Source organism: Centropristis striata, chromosome 21, assembly GCF_030273125.1.
Source record: "Centropristis striata isolate RG_2023a ecotype Rhode Island chromosome 21, C.striata_1.0, whole genome shotgun sequence".
Taxonomy (NCBI): domain Eukaryota; kingdom Metazoa; phylum Chordata; class Actinopteri; order Perciformes; family Serranidae; genus Centropristis; species Centropristis striata.
This window is the reverse complement of record NC_081537.1, coordinates 17486077-17507284: the sequence shown is the minus strand read 5'-3', so window position 1 is coordinate 17507284 and position 21208 is coordinate 17486077. Positions and strand designations below refer to the sequence as shown.

At 36.8% G+C, this 21208-nt stretch overlaps 2 protein-coding genes across 2 annotated transcripts; one reads left to right on the top strand and one right to left on the bottom strand.

Moving 5' to 3' along the window:
- Nucleotides 1-4044: 4044 nt before the first annotated feature.
- Nucleotides 4045-11738, bottom strand: scd (stearoyl-CoA desaturase (delta-9-desaturase)). Its single transcript, XM_059324835.1, has 6 exons — nucleotides 11580-11738; nucleotides 11125-11379; nucleotides 9703-9833; nucleotides 9367-9572; nucleotides 8724-8956; nucleotides 4045-6246 (listed from the first exon to the last, which is right to left on the bottom strand). The coding sequence occupies exons 2-6, from the start codon at nucleotides 11354-11356 to the stop codon at nucleotides 6047-6049; spliced, it is 1002 nt and encodes a 333-aa protein (XP_059180818.1). The 5' UTR covers nucleotides 11357-11379; nucleotides 11580-11738; the 3' UTR covers nucleotides 4045-6046.
- Nucleotides 11739-14613: 2875 nt separating this feature from the next.
- dnajb12b (DnaJ heat shock protein family (Hsp40) member B12b) lies at nucleotides 14614-21094 on the top strand. Its single transcript, XM_059325421.1, has 9 exons — nucleotides 14614-14795; nucleotides 16482-16656; nucleotides 16773-16918; nucleotides 17066-17239; nucleotides 17326-17396; nucleotides 18634-18743; nucleotides 19265-19437; nucleotides 19591-19732; nucleotides 19826-21094. Exons 1-8 carry the CDS (start codon nucleotides 14663-14665, stop codon nucleotides 19710-19712), a joined length of 1104 nt encoding a protein of 367 aa, XP_059181404.1. The 5' UTR covers nucleotides 14614-14662; the 3' UTR covers nucleotides 19713-19732; nucleotides 19826-21094.
- The last annotated feature ends 114 nt before the right edge of the window (nucleotides 21095-21208 follow it).

Here is a 21208-nt window from a genome sequence, read left to right as displayed (position 1 = left end):
TTATTTTGAAGGTGTCTACATAAGAGTCACACAAGCCTGTCAGAAACATGACATGACAAGTATCATGAGCATTAATGTTACTTCAAAGTGTCATTAATGTTCATGACACATCCCATGTCATGTTTATGACACGCTCATGTCACTCTTATGTAGACACCTTAGAGTAAAGTGTTACCAATATTAGTGTCAACAATAAAACACTGATAAACTAAACTGATAACTAAACAATCTCCCTCTAGCTCTTCTTTGCTGGGTTCTTATCTGATGCCTATGAATGTGGCACATTGTCAAAGAAGTGATGATCTTAAAGGGGTAAAATCACTTGATCGGCTCAACTGAGGATGTAGGCGATTTCACCATAGGTGGCCGGCGTCATGATGAGGAGATGATTTAGGCAAAAAAAAACAAAAAAAACAATTATGACAAAAAAATACTTAGGCGATTATTTTAACAGTGTGACGACTTACTAAGTAAAAGATCTGAGTATTCCACCACAGGTTGTTCAGGACATAATGTTCTGAGTAATTGAGTAATTCCCATGTTGAACAGTAGATGGCTCTCTCGTTAACTTCCCCTGCATGTGTTTCCTCTTTTCAGTCCAACTACAACACAAAAGACTACTATCAGTACTTATGGTGCTTTTCTGTATCCTCACCCACACAGGTGAGCAATTTCAGCCGCTACTATATTTCCCCATTTTCTCAGAAAGCACTTGAATGCATCGAAATGTGCATTTCCGACCAAGAGCGTTTCACAACGCATATCTCGTTTCATTCACTTGTAAAATCCTGAGGGTGTGATGTGTCATTGACAGTTTGCAAGCTGGCACAGGTGGATCACGCGCCCTCTGTGATCCTCCTACAGCCATTGGTGCAGGAGGATCATGAAGTCAGGACCTCGCTGTTGATTGGTCGGTTCCAGTCACACGCTGTGAGCTGCGTGGCGTAAATGTTTTTTGGGGGTTTGAACCTTAGTAACCTCCCGCCTTGTCAGTCTGGGGTGATGCTGCTGATATGTAATGCAACTTCACCTCACATCACACCACAGCAGCTTTCTGAGTCATGCTGGGCTCTCCCTTTATCGGAAGCTGGGGCTTAATAAAGCTGCAACATGCTGAGTATTAATATACTACAGGACTTTATTAAGATGTGACACTCAAGTACTTGCATTTTATGCTACTTTATACTTCTACTCCACTACATTTTGAAGCAAATATTGTACTTTTTTCTCCACTATGTGTAGATGCAAGCTTTAGTTATTTTTCAGGTCGAGATTTAACATTTAAAAAAATGATACATTTAAAGTGATTACACTTATTTGTATCTAAATAAAACCTCATAACAGTATATTAAGTAGTTGAATGAACCATGGGAATATACATATAACAATCTGAGTGAGTCCATTTTGTCCAGTACTTTTTCTTTAATACTTTAACTACATTTTGATGCTGGTACTTTTGTACTTTTACTTAAGTTAGTTTTGAATGCAGGAGTTTTTACTTGTAGTGGAGTCATTTCATAATGTAAGGGAAGGAAAAAAACTTTCCACCAATGAAATCTCGCCAACTGTTCAGTGTGGTCAACTCGACACTGGCACAATGGTAGTGTGTGGAAACATTTATCTTGTTGATGGTTAATTCCCTGGAGTAACACAGTCAAGAGTCTGGTTCTCAAGCCATTTGAGATTTTGCAGCTGGATTTGAAAAAAGCTGTTCACTCACAATCCCAATGCAACCTGTAAGAGCTCAATCAGTTTTGCAAAGAATGGCGGAAAATTGGATTACATTAATACTTATTTGTAGGGAGCTGCATCGTTAAAGACGTATTTTAGAAGTGTAGATTTATTTGGCTAGAGGTACTCAAAGTCGCTTTACACAATACTTGAAACAAAAAGATACAAAATACAGAGAACTAAAACAGAAATGAGAGTTTATGAGTTCAGGTTTGGCAGTGGGAGTCAGGTCTTGTAAGCTGTCTTGAAAAGGTGGGTTTTGAGTTGATTTTTGAAGGCGTGGAGTTAGTCTGAATTGCGGACATGTGTAGGGAGGGAGTTCCAGAGGGCAGCAGTGGAAATGGCTCTGTGGCCAATGGTGCATGCTTGGTCCTGGTGATAAAAGGTCACAAGGTCGGCATCGGAAGATCTGAGGTGGCGGGTGGGGGAGTGATGTTGGAGGAAGTGTGTAATCAACTAAATTACGATGTATTATGAGCTGCAACATTGAAATAATGAACACATTACTGCATCAATAATAAGTAGTGAGTACTTTAAGTATATTTTGATGCATATACTTTTGCACTTTTAAGAGTAGTACACAGTAGCATTGCAAGACTACATGTATGAAATATAACTAAACACATTTACTTAAGTATATTCTATAATATTCTGTACTCTATAATAATATACCACTTTTAAAAGAGCCTTTCTGCATAAAAAATACTTTATGCATTGCATTTTTTATTGCTTTATGCAATACTTTTACTTAAGTAGTGATTTGAACACAGGACTTCATCTTTTAATGGAGTATATTTACATTTTATCAGTTCTACTTTTACTAAAGCAAAGGATCTGAGTAGGTTTTCTACTGTAGGTACTAAAACAAAAACAATATAACAAAGTATTCTTAGTATACCATACCAAAATACAACATTTCAAGACATGCACAAACTGAACAGTCGTCAGCCTGAAGGAGTGTGATGTAATATAAACTGGTCTCTGGTCAGCACACTGGTCCTACATTCTTCTCTGCCCTGTGTAAACCCTTTAACACATCCTGAGAGCACTTTATTCATCTGCAGGCGAGAGCTGCAGTATTAAATAGTTGGGATATATTTGACTAGCACACTTATGTCAGCAGTAGTGTTGAGTTCCTTACCACAGAATGCCAAAAAACCAGCCAGAGAACAGAAAATCCCTCAACAAGTCCCAGTTGGATTAATACCAGAAAACTGCAGACTGCTATCATTTCAATCCTCACACAGAAAGCAGTTTGAGAGAAGCATTCAAGCTATTTACTTGTAAGTATGTAAAAGTACTCCTACTACTACTACTCACTTACCATTATTAATAGGCTTTGCTTTCATAAAAGTGAATTACTTAGTATTATCACACTGAAGCCCATTTCTGTGATGTGATGAATATAAAACTATATATATATATATATATATATATATATATATATATATACACACCATCCTTAAGTACATTAGTGAATATATTTAGTTACATTTCATCACTTATTGTATCTACGCTGTATTATGATGAAATATTTCTCAATAGAATTAGTATCCCAAAATTACCATTATTATATAATATTATATTAGAATTACTATTATAAAATAGTTAGTTAATATCTTAAAATTACTAATATTACATAAGGGGTAATTTCGCAATATGACTATTATTTTAACAAGTTTATATCTTGAAATTCATATTATTAAATAAGTTAATATCTCAAAATGAAAAATAAGAACCTCAAAATAAGGACGAACTTTCTCTAAATGATTTAATATCCCATGAGTTAATATCTCAAAATAATGTTAAATATTTCTCAAAATATTCTCGATAGCACAACAGACTTATTTCATAATAATGATTCACTATCTTTTGAAAAGAATTATCTTGTGATATTAAGTTATTTCGATAAAGTTTCTCATTATACTGAAATACAGGATTTTTTTTATTTTACTGGAAGAAATAGCTCCACAATTATCAGCAGGATATGTTAGGTATCAAAAGTAAAACTGATACTTTGTTATATCCTATCATATTTTATGTGAGTTGAATATCAGATATGATGAAGTGATTTGGAAGCTGCATTGACAGCTAATATAAAAAAAAAAAACTGATGTCAGAAATGTGTTCGAAGGCTTTGGTTGTGTGTAAACAAAGCCTTCTAGTGGAATTACTAAAATAAATAATCACCATCTGGCATATCTTTTGAGGGGTTTAACTGTACAATTTGTCAGAAAACTCAAAGATTGTGCAGTGCAGATTTATATCAGAGACACAATGAATAAAAACAGAAAAAAAGAAGAGCGACAGCTGTTAATGGAATTACGTGTATTGAAAATATTGAGATTTTTTATTTCAGAATAGAATACAGTTGAGATTTGATGTTATCATTCAGACTGACAACCTTTTATTCCTCATCATCTTTAGGAAACTGTTGATTTTGGTGCTCTGGGCAGAAGGAGTTGTTGGCAATGCTTGACTGGTTTTGGTAAATGCTCAAACAGTCCTCATTACAGCACCTTTGTCTGGAGGTTTTCTTACTGTCATGGGTTGAAACTCGTTGGCACAACATATTTTGCAAGTAAAATCCAATGATTGAACATTTGCACCAGGCGTTTTGATTTGTACCAGCTTTTTTGAATATGAACCTCTATGCTCTGTTTGCATTTCCAGCACCTTGATGTCATCATGCTACCATTTAGCCGAAATTAAAGAATAAAAACAATGCTCCACCTGGTGCTTCAGACTGTAAACATGGACCTTGGTCAGATTTGTTTTGAGCCTTTTTTCGAAGATCAGGAATGGATGCAAGTCATAAGGCATTAGGTTGGATCCTGACTCTCGGGAGTGAAATAAACAGGAGCTCAAATTTGCAATATTTTACCGCCAAATCTTTTGAGTGAAGAAAACTGGTTTGGTTTAGAGTTTTCTTGTTTTTTTTCAAGTCAACAAAATAAATACATAAATAGGCATTCCGCACACCAGAATTAAAGATGAGCATAAACATTGATGCACCGGAAATTTAGCAATGACAATCAGCTTTGTGGGACATCAAAGGGAAACCAGACCCCGTCTCAGAAATCACCACTGCAACAGTTCTGATGATCCAAAAGCGATGCAGCTTCCACAGTACGTTACAAAAATAGACACAGCTCTGCCTTTAGAGTCACCGAGAAAACACCTCACTACAACACCTACTACAGTATATCATCATGCATGGGTGCCATGTTGTTTTGCAACACCAGAACTGTCACATGACCGGCTGCTGCCAATGAGATCTCTGCTGCAGAAAAAGAGGGACATGTTGGATAAAAGAGGGAGCAAAGCCACTGATGCCACAATGTTTAAAAACCTCCACAATGATGTTGAGTGAAGAAGTAATATCGACTCAAGTGTGCTCTCATGGACCATTAACATGGATATAAATATGTCGACATATTGGCACGCGCTTGGCACTATGATGTCATCATTAAAAACACACAAAAAAGTTGCATGGTTCTAAGTTAAAGTTACATTTATCATCGACTGTTTATATTGAACGGCAGTTTTACTTTAATGATAAATGAGTGTGTTTTCTTGAGAAAACTGGATCAAATTACTACACAGACTAAATACAGAATGTTAATGTTTGACTTTTCTACACATTTGGTTTCCTATAGAAGAAAACTGCTGCAACACAATGCAGTCAGGTTTTAAGAAAAAAGGTCTGGGTTCCCTCTCTCTTCCATCATCTGCTGTATTTCACTTAAGCCAGCAACTTTATTTTTTAAAACATAATTCAAACTCTTATCCCTTTTTTTTTTCAGATCTTAAAGCGCTCAAAAAGTTGATTTTGTGTATATCAGAACTGTAAAAACTTGCTGTAAACCACAATAAAGACAACAGTCTCCAATCAGTTGAAACGTTGTTACCCCGTACTTCCAGTGCTCCACTTCTTGTCTATTTTGATTAATAATTGAGTAATACTTACATAAAAATGATCGGCTACATGACTGACCTTGCACGAAGGATGCACACCAAAGTGGCAAAAACTGAATGAAGTTGAAAATGCATCTACTTCAAATCTAAAACATCTTTGCGAGGCCTTGGCCTGACTGAACAATAGAACCCGAGGCCAAGAGCTTAGCAAATGTTTTTGTTTTTATCCATCTTGAACAATTTGTTAAGTTACAGCTACAAAAACCACAAAAACAAGCAAAATGTGGTCAAGGCCCTCATGACGATGACGCTTATCCTCAGAGGATGACGAATGTATAGCTGTCAAAGGACTGTGGAGCTTCTTCTCTTCGGTTGTTCGGATCACAGTTCGTCGATCTTAGCCACTCCGGTGGCTTCCGTCTCCGGTGCGCTGTAATCGGGCGAGGACCGTCTCGTGGGACACCCTCTTGCAGTCTTTGGCCAGGCCCAAGAAGCACATGACGTCGATGAAACAAGTGGTAATGTTCAACTTGCAGCCAAACTCGCTGGTTGCATAGTCAAAGGGGAACGTGTGGTGGTAGTTGTGGAATCCCTCACCTGTAAGGTAAAAGAAACAGCTGTGAACAAATCATGCTACATACTAGAGCCAGACAGATATATCGGTTGACAGATATTATTGGCCGATATTGGCCTATCAAAGGCAGGGTTTCCCATTAATTAGACTCTAGCGGGCCGCCAGACTCTAATCTGTCCCGCCAGAGTCTCATGTGCTGCGCTAACGTCTCATTTTAAGCTACTGAAAGTATTTTTACACGATTCATAATATAAAGTTATTTGGCTTTGTGTTGCCGACCACAGAATTTAAAAGACTGTCAAAATAAGATGCCTTAAATAAAATATACAAGAACCCTCATTCTCCTTTAAAATAATGCTTAAAATAGGTCATATAGGTCAGGCTCTACTAAATACTGAAGAATGTTTACGAGAAAATAGGACTTAGGGCTTGTTTACAGTGATTAATAAGTGACAACAAAAGCAATAACTTCTGTGATTGTAAATGATTTTCCTTCTAGGTCATGCTGATTAAATCTGCTAAAGATTTGTCACACTTTGTCTCTCCGTCCCTCCTCTCGACACATTTTTATAGTCCTCCGAATCAAACCAGTGCCATTTTCCAGCCAGACTTTCCCTCCTTCCCCCATCACCTGACTGCCCCAGGCATCCACACACCTGTCCTCACTCCCCTATTCAACCCCACCCACCTCCTCCCCTGCATCGCATTTCCTCATCTCCACATATACCCGTCCACTTCCTGTGTTCTGTTTGACATTCTGTCTGTAACAATCACTGAAATCATTCTGCTGTCTGCATTTGGGTCCAATCCCTGATTTTCTGCATAGCAACTTAGTTATCTTTTAAACTACCTGACAGATCTCAGAAATATAGCTATAGTAACTATTTATTCTATATTTTGGCTCATGACACTAAATTAAAGTTATCTCTTTTACAGTACACACAAGGCATTTGTAAGACTATTGAGTCTTGATTCGTAAAGCTCCACAGATCATTGGTTTCAAGCCCTGAAAAAGGACACAAAGATAAGCTACATGGCTATCAGATAGGCCACTAAAGCCTTATGGTCAAATTTTGATAATTGACTGTATTTGAAATGGAGTTGATGCTGCTCCTGCCTGTGGTTTTGACGGTTGAAGCTCATTTCAATTGATTTTTTATTTACCTCTTTTACTATTTTTCTTTTTTGCTTTTCACAACCAGTGATGGGCTATGAGGTGATGTTTTTTTGTTGTATTGTTGTAGGATCATGTTACGCCAACAGGTCCAAAAATCTTTCTTCCATACACAATCGTAACAAAGGAAAAAACTAAGAGGAGCCAGTGGTTGAAGTTAAGAATAAAGCTGGGTATCAGTACTTGATACCCTTTAAGGTATTGATTGAATTAGCCTGCTACCATTTTGGATTAAAACTTCTCCAGTGAAACGATTCCTGCATTCAATCCTCTCTGTACCCAGATCCAACTAACTATTTCTATGGTTTTGCTCCTAGCCAATCATTGACTGATTTAATGCATTGTGTGATTGGCCCACTACTACAGTAAGGATACTGATTACTAATTTTAACTAGCCCTAGTTGGCTGTGCCTAAAAAACACTGCGTGAACCACTACTACAGCTAATAGACTAACTGAATTTCTCCTCTGGGATAAATAAAGTGATTTTGAATGATTTTGACTTTTATTGGAATAAAGTGAGTGCCATCTTAGAGCATCCAGTTTTATATTCAATATTCATTGTTACTGCTACTATTGGTGGATCCATGTGCCTGTATAGTGGTAAGTAGAGGTGGACAGCCTGGGTGAAAATAAAATGGGTGAAAATAAATCAAACCAGCTTATGTTTATTTATTGACATACACTATAAATGCCACCATACACGCTCAAAAGTTTGTGGCCACTTAGAAATGTCCTTAGTTTTGAAAGAAAAGCTACTTTTAAAAAATTTAAATAATAGACATTGTTAATGTGGTAAATGACTATTAAAGCTGAAAACAGCTGATTTTCTTATGAAATATCTCTTATATATTGTCAGCAACCATCACTCCTGTGTTCCAGTGGCACGTTGTGTTAATCCACGTTTATAGAGTTGAAAGGCTCATTGATCATTAAACACCTGAGCATTATATTAGCACAGCTGAAAACTGTTTTGTGCTGATTTGAGAAGCAGTAAAAGTATCCTTTCCCAGGCTAAATGACTATCTGGAGGTAAAGTTGGAGATTTGTACAGGTTAAAACTATTATTTCTACCCTTGTCAATGTCTTTACTATATTTTCGATTCATGTTGTAACTCATTTCATGAATAAAACTGTTTATTTTCATGGAAAACTATACAAACATTTTCTGGGTGACCCCAAAATGTTATATTGCTCTGTTAAACACATTAAACCTGCCGTGAAGCCAAGTGTAGGCAACAGGTGCAGCAACTCTGAGTGATCACTTATCTTTTCTTTTGTTACCCTGTCAGTACTCATGTTCAGTACATGTTAAGTGTTTTCATACCTATAGCGCTGAACGTGACAAACTTGTTCTCCCTGGGGTTGATGTTCTTGTCATAGGGACGGTTTCCCCACATGTGAGCGGCACTGTTGACCAGCCAGGTGGCGTTCAGCACCAAGGTGTACCTCAGCAGAGCGGGGATGAAGTAGGCCACCCACAGAGACTCCCCCCACAGGTACCAAGGCACGAACATGGGGACGAAGAAGCACATGAGCAGCACAGACAGCTTGTAATACCTGTTGAAGAGACGGAACAGAAATGAATGGAGCTGTTTACTCAGGACGACATGAACAGCAAACACACAATTGTTCTGCTTGTCAGACGTGGGATTGTTCAATCTACCACTTTTCTCCATGTGACAGCTTTCACTGAAGCCAACCTTAAGTAAATCTTAACATGCACAATAGAACATGCTTGTAATTATCACCTTGTTAAACCTGAATGACTACAGACACGACTCAGCGGCAACGAGTGGGTAAACCTTACTGGTGTAAGACCTAAATCTCTCTTTCTTTGCTATATATCTGTATTTGGCATATCAGAAAATAAAATTATGAAACAATTCTACTTGTTTACTGTCCACACTACCTGCCAAAGGAGTACAGTGCATCTTTTTTATGTATTAAAAGTGCAAAGTGTCACTTACTTCCTTTGGAACATTACAACTTTGTCGGCCCTCAGGTCACTGAGCTCCAGCCTACGTCCTTTCTCGATGACGTCAGGGTGCTTGCGTACCAACAGCCAGCCAATGTGAGCAAAGAAAAAGCCCCGGCAGGCGTTGTGAGGGTCAGCATCTGTCTCTGAATATTTGTGGTGAACCCTGTGGTCTCGAGCCCACTCAAAGATATCATTCTGTGGATTCAAGTAAAGACAGAGATTACACACACTGCAGACACAACATGGTACTTACACAGTAATGAAAACTGCTATTATCACAGTGTGTGTCTGTCTGACTGCACATCTGTCAGTTTTTTGTCAGTACCTGAAAAGCCATGGAGTTAGCAACACCAAGAAAGATCTTTAGAGGTAATGTGGCCTTGTAGGATCTGTGACTCCACAGGCGATGAGCTCCTGCAGTAACTCCTAAAGCACTTATTAGAAAACAAAGTACGGCTGTGGGGAGAAAAGAAAAAACAAATTAGTAATATTGCACTTTGCAATGTTTATGCATCTTATGATTCTGTGCACTTAAACTGTTAGTGATAGGAGGAAGATCCTGCAAGTATTGCCAATTAGTCATCAATGTCATGACATTATTATATCTGTGTAACTGAAGAGGATATCAACCTTCTAAAGAGTGAAAAGTCTTATAGCTGAAATGATTAATGTACATTATCATTTGTTCACCACAATGTAGCTTTCAAGGCCCTTTCTTGTTATCAAAAGCAACATATTTCTGTATCTGTTCCAAGAAGATCTCCACATTACATTTAAATGAGCTTTCCTGCACAATATATGTCTGAAAATCTGAACTAATGCTGCAACAATTTGTTGACAGAAAATAATCACCAACCTTTTTGATAATTCAATAATGGTTAAAGTAATTTTTCATGCAATATTTGGCAGAAAATACTGTTTTCAGCCCCTCAAAATATGGAGATTTTCTGCTTTCTCTGTTTAATATCATCTGACATTTAAAATCTTGGAGTTTTGGACAGACGAAACAACATTTAAAGACAAAACCTTGGTCTTTGTTTGGTCTTAGGGCACTACATTCTGAAATTTTTATAGGCCAAACAATCAATTAATGGAGAAAATAACCAGCAGATTAATCAATAATGAAATCAACCATTAGTTGCAGCCCTGGACTGAACTGGTTTGTGCTCGCCTACTTGATTAGCAAGAGCTGAAGTGCCCATGAAGAAAGCAAGGCATGTTACATGAGACTGTGTTAACCTCTGAGAAGCGTAATTACATCACATTAGATGATGACTGGATGGATATGTCCATTTGATGATTGCATGTATGAGGCTGGAAAATCTAATTGTAAGTGCAGCCTCTGCAGGTTTTGCTTCATGATACATACACATCCCAAAGAAAATGTTAAGTAACAAAGCAGCATGTTGTGTAACTGCCCTTAATTTGCCCTACAATATTGTTACTTAATTTTTTTTTAAAACACCAGGATAGTTGGCCTCTGACAAGCACACACTGTACAGTTTGCAGGTTTTAAATACTTGCTGCTGTGGCATTAAATCTGTGGTGATATATGCCCTGATCTATAATCCCAGAGCATGAGGATACTGGGAGGAGCATGCACATGCAGCCACCTTATTGCATGCAGCAGCAGCGGCTGGTGACATAACAGCTGGGTAACAAAAAATGTATGTATTTCACCAACAAAGATATACTCACAAAAAAATACCCAGCGTGTGCAGAAATACTGTAACAGGTTTTTACTTACACCAAAGCAAGGTCGAAGAAGATGCTGAAGGGATGAGGAACAAGCTGTACACGGCACCTATATGTAATAGTGTCATCATAACGACATTTCTCCATACGATGATCATGGGAGGTTTGGGGCCTTCTTTCTCTTTGTATGTGTGATCAAACACGTCTTCTGTGGTGGGCTCTGGAAGAACATTTCCGTTGCTCGACTTGTGCTGCTTCTTCTCCAACGCCTCCGCCTCCGTCATCGTGGCTGTGGTTTGGTGATGCTCTGAAAAAACGCCGAGAGAAATCTGTAATTTTTGTGTTTTTGTAATGAGCTAACGACACGCAGTCAAAAATATAAACATATATATAGCTGCTGGTGAGGAAGAGGATGGTAGTGATGATGCTGGCTGCTAGCTGACACACGGCATTTGCTGCTAATATTAAACCTGTAGAACAAATAAAAGGAAGATGATAAAAACTCACCGAAAGACAGGCAGGGGGGTAGAAAGGAGAGTCAGGCTGTTAAACGGAGGTGAAGCTGGCGTGTTTCACCCCAAACTACAGTAACCCAGAAAGGGAGAGTGATCGTTGGCTCCGCAGCGAACGCATCAATAAGAGCTGGAGTTCGAGGTGCGACTGACCAATCAGCGCGCAGATGCCGCCTCAAGCTCGGGCTCTGATTGGCTGCCGGTTTATCTGCTGTTCACCTTTTATTCATTCTCCTGCCAGATGTATATTTACCTCCTCTGGAGAGCAGCCGCTACTGTCTAGACATGTATTGAATTAACCGCACACATATTTCCACTCGCGCGTGGATTAAAAAAAAAAGGCCACTATGAGAATGGGAGCATGGTGTTAAAAAACAAGTTACTATACAGTAATCCCATTGGCAGAGGACCCCCCGCCCACCTACACACAGGGGAAATACACGGATGCTTGTTCTGTCACGTCATCCTTACCCCCCCCCCCCCCCCCCCCCCAAAAAAGAAAAAAAAGATAAAACGTCTTTTATAGATAATAAACATTATAAACCTCACACCTTTAATTTATTATAATTTATAGTCATCTCCTTAATATTACTATACTATATACTATACTATTTTCATATATGTATTTATATTTTATTATTATTTTATATTATTTTATTTTATATTTTATATTCTTGGTTAGAATATATATCAATATCTAATTTGCACAATAATGATAATAATAATGATAATAATAATAATCATCATCATAACAATAATTATAACTATAATTATAATTGTTATTATTATCATTATTATGTTTATTTATTTTCATATTATTTTTCAAAGTATTATAATAATTATTATCATCATTACCATTATTATTATTATTATTATTATTATTATTGTTGTTGTTGCAATAGGTTTATTTATATAGCATCTTTCAAGAGCAATAAACAATGGAATTTAAAAAAAGAAAAGAAAAATGAGAATAGAAAATATGCATAAACACCAAGGTAACAGAAAAAAAATATGATTGTGCTTCTGATAATATAAACATTCAAGAATATAACACACAAAGACACAAATTACAACATCAACAACAGAAGGCCCAGTGGTACAAGATGGAGGGGAAGAAATGACAAAGGACAACAAGGCTCTTCATTCAAAAGGCTTCACAAAACTGAAAATTTCAGTCAAAGATGCTCCAAAATCAGTCCTGCAAGATCACAAAGGTTGTAAATAATAGCACAATAATAATAATATTAATAATATTAATAATAATAATAATAATAATGATAGCATACTTTTAGAGTTTATTGTATACATAATATGTTATTTTACGTGTTATTTAGCAAGTCGAATATTTTATAGGAATATCAAATTTAGAAAATACAAAAAGGCAACATTTTTGTCTCTACAAACTCACAGCTGGGTAGAATTCTGAATGTGATATTAATTCATCATCACTGAACTACCAATATGCATCTAAAGCTTGAAACTAAATAATAATATAAAATGAAAACATGTTCAGGATAAAAAGACATTGAATTGATGTTGAAGTGAGTAGACAGTTACAAATATATGTTGCAGGATCCAAATAAAAAAGAGTGAGTTTTCACCTTCATGACCTACATCGAAAGACAAGCGTTTGTCTCCATCTAGAGGAAAAATAATGCAGCACAGAGAGCAGACACTTGTGTTCATAGAGTGCAAACTGGGCTTAATGATTCTTTAAATGTCAGGTCTTGAAATACAACAGCCACTTTTAAAAATGTAATTAATTAATTTATTATTCCATTCCTTATTTCATGACGATTGAATACTTACTCTCTGCTGGTGGTGTCAGAGAGGAGGATGCTGTCTAAAGTATGGGTCACCTTGGGCAGTGTCTCCCACCCTCTCATGATGTGCTACTCAGGTGCAGGATACTCTCAGTACCAGACTGATTCCACCCAGATGTACAGATGTACCACAGAGTGCTACAGGAAGTCATTCCTACTTGTGGCCATCAAACTTTTCAACAAGTGTCAGACACCCTGACTCAATAGACTATTTCAACCATCAGCAGCCATGACTATATGATTGACAACTTCACAACTCATAGCTTTATAACTTTATTTATATAATAAATATTTATCTGTGTAATCCGGAATTTCTATATGAACCATGTGCAATATTTCAATTTGTTACACTGTTGTTTCATATATATATTTGTACATATCTACATATCTACATTTTCATATTTCTGTTTTATTCTATTGTACATATCTCTATTTGAATTTACTCCAAATTATTCTACATTCTAGATTTCTATTTGTACATATCTCTATTTTCATAAGACTGGCATTTGCTTTTTACTTTTTTTTTTTTTTTTTTTTTTTTTTTTTTTAAACCTGTATTTGTTTACAGAAGTGCTTCCTTCTATCCTTATACAGCAACAACTGTAACAAAGAGCAGTTCCCCCCCCCCCCCCCCCCCAGGGATAATTAAAGTATTTCTGATTCTGATCTTGAAGATACATAAGTGATTTTAATAAGTCACTATAAATATAATAAAAATAAAACAAAACAAAAACAAATAAATAAATAAATAAAATAGATAAAATGAAATGAAATAAAAATAAAATAAATAAATCTGTACAATAGAATGCCAGGAGATATTTCATTCATTGAAACACATTCAAGGAGGTCCAAAAATTAATTGTCTTGATATTTTGGGGGATAGTTTTCATAGTTTTCATTATATATTATTTATATATTATTTTCATTATACATCGTATATCATATTGTTTAGTGTCATTTACAAATACAATTAATTAGGGTTTATTAAATTTGTTTTTGTGGATCTGGGATTTTACTAAAATATTGTGGTTTAGGATAATAATGACTTATTATTTTATTTTATTTTCATTACGTCTGTTGAAGCCAAATAATAAAAAAATATATATGAACAATTAGCACAGGGTTGCAAATTGACACATTTATTTCAATTTATTTATTTATTTTTTTAATTGATGTCAAATGACTGCCATGCAGCATCCACATGATGTCATCAGCAGGCGCCTGTATTTACTTCTGGTCCAGTTAGCCCGCTGCAATGGAAGTAAACAGGGACGAAGCGGAGCGCTGCATTGACATTGCGACTGCGGCGCTAAGCAACGAGCAGCCGGAGAAGGCGCAGAGGTTCCTGGAGAAGGCGCAGAGACTCTTCCCGACAGAGAAAGCGAAGGGTGAGTCAAGATGGCCGAGCCCGAGTAAGAGGGCGCCTCAGCCGGGGAGGTTCGCAGCATCATCACCTGCAGCAGCATCACCTGCATCCCGGATGAGCCCCGCCGCGGCCTGTGATAGCTCACAAGCTAGCTGGCTTTACCTTGTCTTAATGCTGTAAACTCTTAATGTAGCTGGGAGTTTATGACATGTCATGTAACGGTACTCTTGCTTAGCATGAAACAGATGTGCTGAGCGTGTCCGTGATGTGTAAATCAGCTGTTTTTCCATTTGGCTACGTTAGATAGCTAAGCCTATAAAGTCTGTTAACTGCAGGGCTGAGATGGGAGAGGGGCGTAAAAAATCAGTGGAAAAACCCCAGAAAACCCTTATAATTCTGCCCCTTTTATGAAGAATTGGGGGTTGTGGGCAGTGCAAATCATCTGAAATCTGGCGATTTGAAGATTAATGTCAGCACTGTGTGTCAAGTTGTTCTGGTCATAAATATCTAATAAAAAGTACATAATTAATCAATAAAATAGACACAATAAGGTGTCAGACATTAGTGTTTGGCTTTCTGAAGTCCATTTATGCCCTTATAATAAGTTAGAATATACTATAATATATAAGTTAAGTTATTGCAGCTTTTTTGGGGTTGATACCATTTGCTGAACACATTTGGTGCTGAAAAAGGCTTTTTTATATGTATATCAGAGAATGTATAAAATTGTTTAAAAAAAAAAACCTCTCCAGGATATTACATCAATCGACCTTTGGAAAAACATGGAAAAGAGATAATATAAGATAATGCTTATTTATCCCGCAGTGGGGGAATTTAGTCGCCACAGCAGCTCAAGGTATAGACACATAGACATATGGATATAAAACAATAAAGAATAAAAATAGACATACATACATACATTATGTACACCTTATATACATAAAATACTTACATGGCTGCTATTTGGCATTTGTTTTTTTATATATTTTGTTTTTTTCCTGAGAGTATTTTGTATTTCACAAATACTGTACATAAAAATACATTTTAGCATGGTAAATAGGTTGTTGTATGTAGTACTACGAACCTCAATGAATAAATAATATATTTTAAAAATTTCAGCTGTGCTAACATAATGCTCAGGTGTTTTAATGATCAATGAGCCTTTCAACACTATACACGTGGATTAACAAAATGTGCCACTGGAACACAGGAGTCATAGTTGCTGACAATATATAATAGATATTTCATTAGAAAATCAACTGTTTCCAGCTTTAATAGTATGTATTAAATGATCATGTACCACATTAACAATGTCTGGACTGTATGTCTGATCAATTTAATGTTATTTTATTTTTTAAAAATTGTGCTGTTCTTTCAAAAATAAGGACATTTCTAAGCAAGCCCAAACTTGTGAACAGTAGTGTATCTATGCAGATAATACGGTGTGGATCTGGTTTCAAAAACTTTTTTTCTGTATTTTCTACGATTGGAGGACGAGCACTTCTGTTCACTAAACTGCTGAGAAATCCCCTTATTGTCAATATACTTAGGAAAGCTATACATCTTTTGAATGCTCTAGGTCTCCAGTTTATGGTTGTGAAGGTTCATGAGGCTGTGGTTATCCTAGCTGTGACAGCTGCTGCAGGACCTGTCTAATTTTGCGCTCTGATGTTAAATATCTTTTAATTTGTCATCACATCTTTTTTAGTACTGCTGGAGCTTATTGCAAAGAATGGATTTACACCGAGACCAGGCGTTCACTCAGACTTCAGTGGGGTCTCGGGGCCCCGACAGCGGCAGACCAACGGTGATACCAGACCTGAAGAGAAGCCATCAGACACTTCAAAATCCTACACAGCAGATCAGCTAGAGGCTGTGAGGAGGTCAGTCTAATGATCATGTATATCTGGTAGATAATTATGTTTTTGTTTTTGACAAGGCTGACATTTTATGCCTTGATATGACACCTGACACTGATAATCATGTGTTTTCTACACAGGATAAAACAATGTAAAGACTTCTATGAAATCCTTGGGGTCCAGGCAGATGCCTCTGAGGATGAACTCAAAAGATCATATCGAAAACTTGCTTTGAAATTCCATCCAGACAAGAATCACGCTCCAGGTGCTACAGAGGCGTTTAAAGGTAAAGCCTCATTCATCACTCTGTCATGTCTGTCTCTTGCAGAAAGCCTATTAAGAGGCTCTAATCATGGCTGCAGAAGGTGTTTTTTAGCCCTTTTTTTGTGAAGCTGAAACATCATTTCAGGCAATAATGTTTCATTTCCCACAGCTATCGGGAATGCGTATGCTGTCCTGAGTAATTCTAACAAAAGAAGGCAGTACGACCAGTGTGGCGAAGAGAGGAGGCACCCCTCAGAACATGGCCCAGACAATGGAAACTTTGAGCCAGATATCTCCCCTGAAGACCTCTTTAACATGTTCTTTGGAGGAGGTTATCCGTCAAGTCAGTGTTATTGTTTTGTGTTTTTCATGCCAAGCTTGTGAGATACAGTGTTTTCATTTGATTTTCACTGTGCTGCATTGATACAGGTAATGCTAATGTGTACACGAATGGGCGGATGCGTTACCCAAGGCGAGAGAGAAGAGAGCGGCAGCGGGACGTGAGTTCAGTTTGATTTTATTAAAATCAACTACAGATGTGCGAATAATGTAATGTTACTGTTGAACAACAGGGGGAGACATTGAATCATCTTTCATTTTTAGTTTTTTTAAAATGGAGCAATCAGCAGTATTAAGTTGTCTTTCAAAGATCTTTAACCCTTGTGCCTCACCTGATATCCTTAGACGACAAAGCAATAACCCAGGGCGTGTTTAATCATCCAAAAATGTCAGAAACTAAAAAATCCTAATTTATATTTCCCATTTATGGTTACTAACCATTTCAATCAATATTTAGTGCAATGGTGCCGCTCACAGATCATGGTTCAATGAGGATAATTAACTAAAAAAAAAAAAAAAAATGCTGTTAAAACTTTTTTATGTACACTGGAAAGACCTACATATAAAACACAATAGTTTTACATAACTATGATTTTTATTTTTTTTATTTTACTTTACATTTTGAATTTGTTTTTTTTTGTTCGATTTTTAAACTTTGAAATGGGTCACTTTGACCCGCAACATAAGAGGAGGGTTAAAACTATATATTTGTATTATTTTAATACTTTCACTGAGTTAAATTTGAGTTAAACCAACTTGAGTCCTGTCCATAACTACCAAAAATGTGATTATTTGCAGAATGTTAACCCTTGTGCTAGTTTGTTTACATAATGTTGATGTTGATGCATTTTAATTTTATGTGCAGTGTCAGGTTAACAAAAACAAAAACAATTCCTTAGATGACAAAAAATCTCCCCTTTCTATAATGGCAATAAAAATACTGTTAATAATAAATAATGTTAACATTAATAATATTTTCCAGTTTATTTTTTATCATAACTACCAAATATTCAGTCATTTTTAGGAACTTTAACCCTTTAAATGCCAGCTTGTTTGGATCATGTCCGGGATACGTCAGTGATTAGCAACGACATCATTTTAATCTGCTACTCTTTAATGGCTGTGAGATGAAAAATGTTGTTTTTTGAAGGCTTTTAATGAGGATATTCTTGTCCTTAAGGGTCTGAATGTCTTATTAAAGGAGCTGAAGTTGACCTTCAAAATTCGGGGGCGAGAAAAAACGTACTAAAATGTATGCCATAAGCATTAACACAGCCAAAAATGTAATGATTTAATGATTCAAAATTCAACATTAAAAGGTATAAAATGTCTGTTGAGGCACAAGGACTAAATGTGTTTTATGCAGCTGTGAATTTCTGACACATGTTTTCTTTGCAGGGAGGTCTGGCTCTCTTCGTGCAGGTCATGCCTATCCTCATCCTGGTTATTGTGTCAGCGCTCAGTCAGATCATGGTCAACAGCCCCCTCTACAGCCTCAGCTTCAGGCCGTGAGTGTGATCCCCTCTGCTGACCTCCTGCCAAAGAAGGATGTTGAAAACTGTTGTTCTGCAAAATTCCCAAAGACTTAGACAAATGATTGTGTATTTCATAATTCTTATATTTTCTTGCTATTTTTGCACAAGCCAGAGAGCAAATAATGGAGTCTGAAATGTCACTGATTTATAGAATAACGGGCCAAAAAGTCTATTTACTGTCATGTAAATACACAGTAATTGCAGTTATTTAACTTCCTAAGACAGCTCCATTGTATTGACCTTTCATTTGTCTTGTTTGATTTAGAAAGAACATCTTGATGCCGCCTCAGTTAATTCCAAATAATCACAGACCTCTTCTGTGTTTGCTGGCTCCATCAGTCTGGCCTGTCTCCATGTTGTCTGCCTTTGTGTTTCAGAAGCTGTTATCAACCTTGAGCCATGTTAACAGAGACAGACGGTGCCGGAGCCGTCATCCTTTTGCTTGAGTTTGGTTATGTGCTATTGCTCCCACACTTTGTTCTGTCTCCACGCAGGTCAGCAGGTTACACACAGAAGAGGCTGACTGAGAACCTGAAGGTGCCATATTACGTAGGGGAGCATTTCTCCAGGGAGGTCACTGGACTGAATTTGAAGAACGTGGAGCGAACGGTGGAGGATGATTACATTTCCAGCCTGCGCAACAATTGCTGGAAGGAGAAACAACAAAGTATGTTGGCAAAGATAACAAACTGTGCTTATTTATTTATTTAATCATGAATAATGATTGTTTTTATTCCATTATCAGCTCTGGGAAAGTGATTAAAGACATATTCAGATTTTTATCACTGCTCATATATCTTTCATGAATTGTTTCCTGCAGAGGAAGGCATGCTTTACAGAGCTCGCTATTTTGGAGACACTGATCTGTACCAAAGAGCACAGAGGGCTCGAACACCAAGCTGCGCCAAGCTGTCCGAGATCACAGCTTCATTACATGCTTGATGCTGCTTTCGTTATTAAAAGCAAGTTCTTTTCATTTTTTTACACCTGTTTTCGTGAATACCTGCATGTTTTGTCTTCTTTCCCAAACTGAAAATTTTCTTCTTGTCTTCCAGAATCCACACAAAAGATTATTGGCTGTAAATAGATAAGCTTTAACAATCTGGAGACTAAAGATGACTCAACAAGCAACACAAACAGCACCAATCTGCATCAAATTGACCACACAAAGCAGTTGAAGCCATTTCCATGGAATTCAAGTATGTGAAATTAAAATATAAGGTTAATATGTTTTGACATGGAACAAAAAAATACTTAAAATAGCTTGTCCTACTGACAAGATATGGGTTTGGAAAACTTCCAAGCCCCAGTTTGGAATGAAAGCCATGAAGCCAGTGGGGGTCACTTCATGGTTTTTGCAAGAATGCAGTATGAAACCAGATCGTAGTGCAGTTAGAGATAGTCGTACACAGTGTTGGGGAGGAACAAGTTACATGTGACAGTGAAAATTTAGAAATTAATTTAAAAAATAATTATTATCTGTCACAGTTACTGAAAAAAACAAACACATTTACTAATCCAAACGATGGTGATTACAAAGGTTTTAAATCAGAATATCTTATTTTTGGTAAGGAACTGTTGCTTTGCACCTTTCATCCGTGCACGAATGCCTTCTTTTGGCATATTTCCGGACAACGCAGGTCAGCAAAGCCATCATTTCCCAATTTAAAACACTTGCTCGAAAATATAATATAAGAAGTTGCATTACTGTGATAAAGTGATTCAAATAATTTTATTTTTTAATAAGGTAAGTAGTAAATCTATAGTATATTAAAAAAGTAACCTTCCCAACACTGGCTGTACAGATGTTATTTATGTAGGATTTTATTAGATACCACACTGAACGCTTCCTCTTTCATTTTACACAAATGCACATTCTGAAACTATGCAGGAAATAATGTGAAACCTCTGATGAATATACACTCATGTCTCGGGTTTGTCGGACACTTGAACACCTGTCTTCTTCTGCTGTGCGTGTGTGTGTGAGATAACAATTAGGAAATGTCCCTTTACACTTTGCCTCTTTTAATTGTAGTAAGGATAGAAATACATGCTGTACTTTCACAATAAAAGCCAAGAGAACGAGAGATGTGCCTAACCACAAAGTGGAACGTTAACAGGTTGTAGTTTTTCAGCGCCATGTCTCTGATGAACATCAGCTGTTGGAAAAAAGCAATTTTCGTCACACCTTTTATGTTTATAGTATGCTATTTACGTTTTGTATTATTTATTTGAAGAATGGATTATCAGAGTAAGAAACTACAGAGATATTGCGCACCTTTTCCACCATGTTTTTACTCCCAGATGACAATAAATATGAATGCTTAAAACGTGTTGTACGTGACTCATCACTCAAACCAGAACAAGCACAGAGACAAAAGCTTATTCAGCACATTCAGCACATAAAATCTGCCGGCCGGCTGGCTCAATGTGGGAAC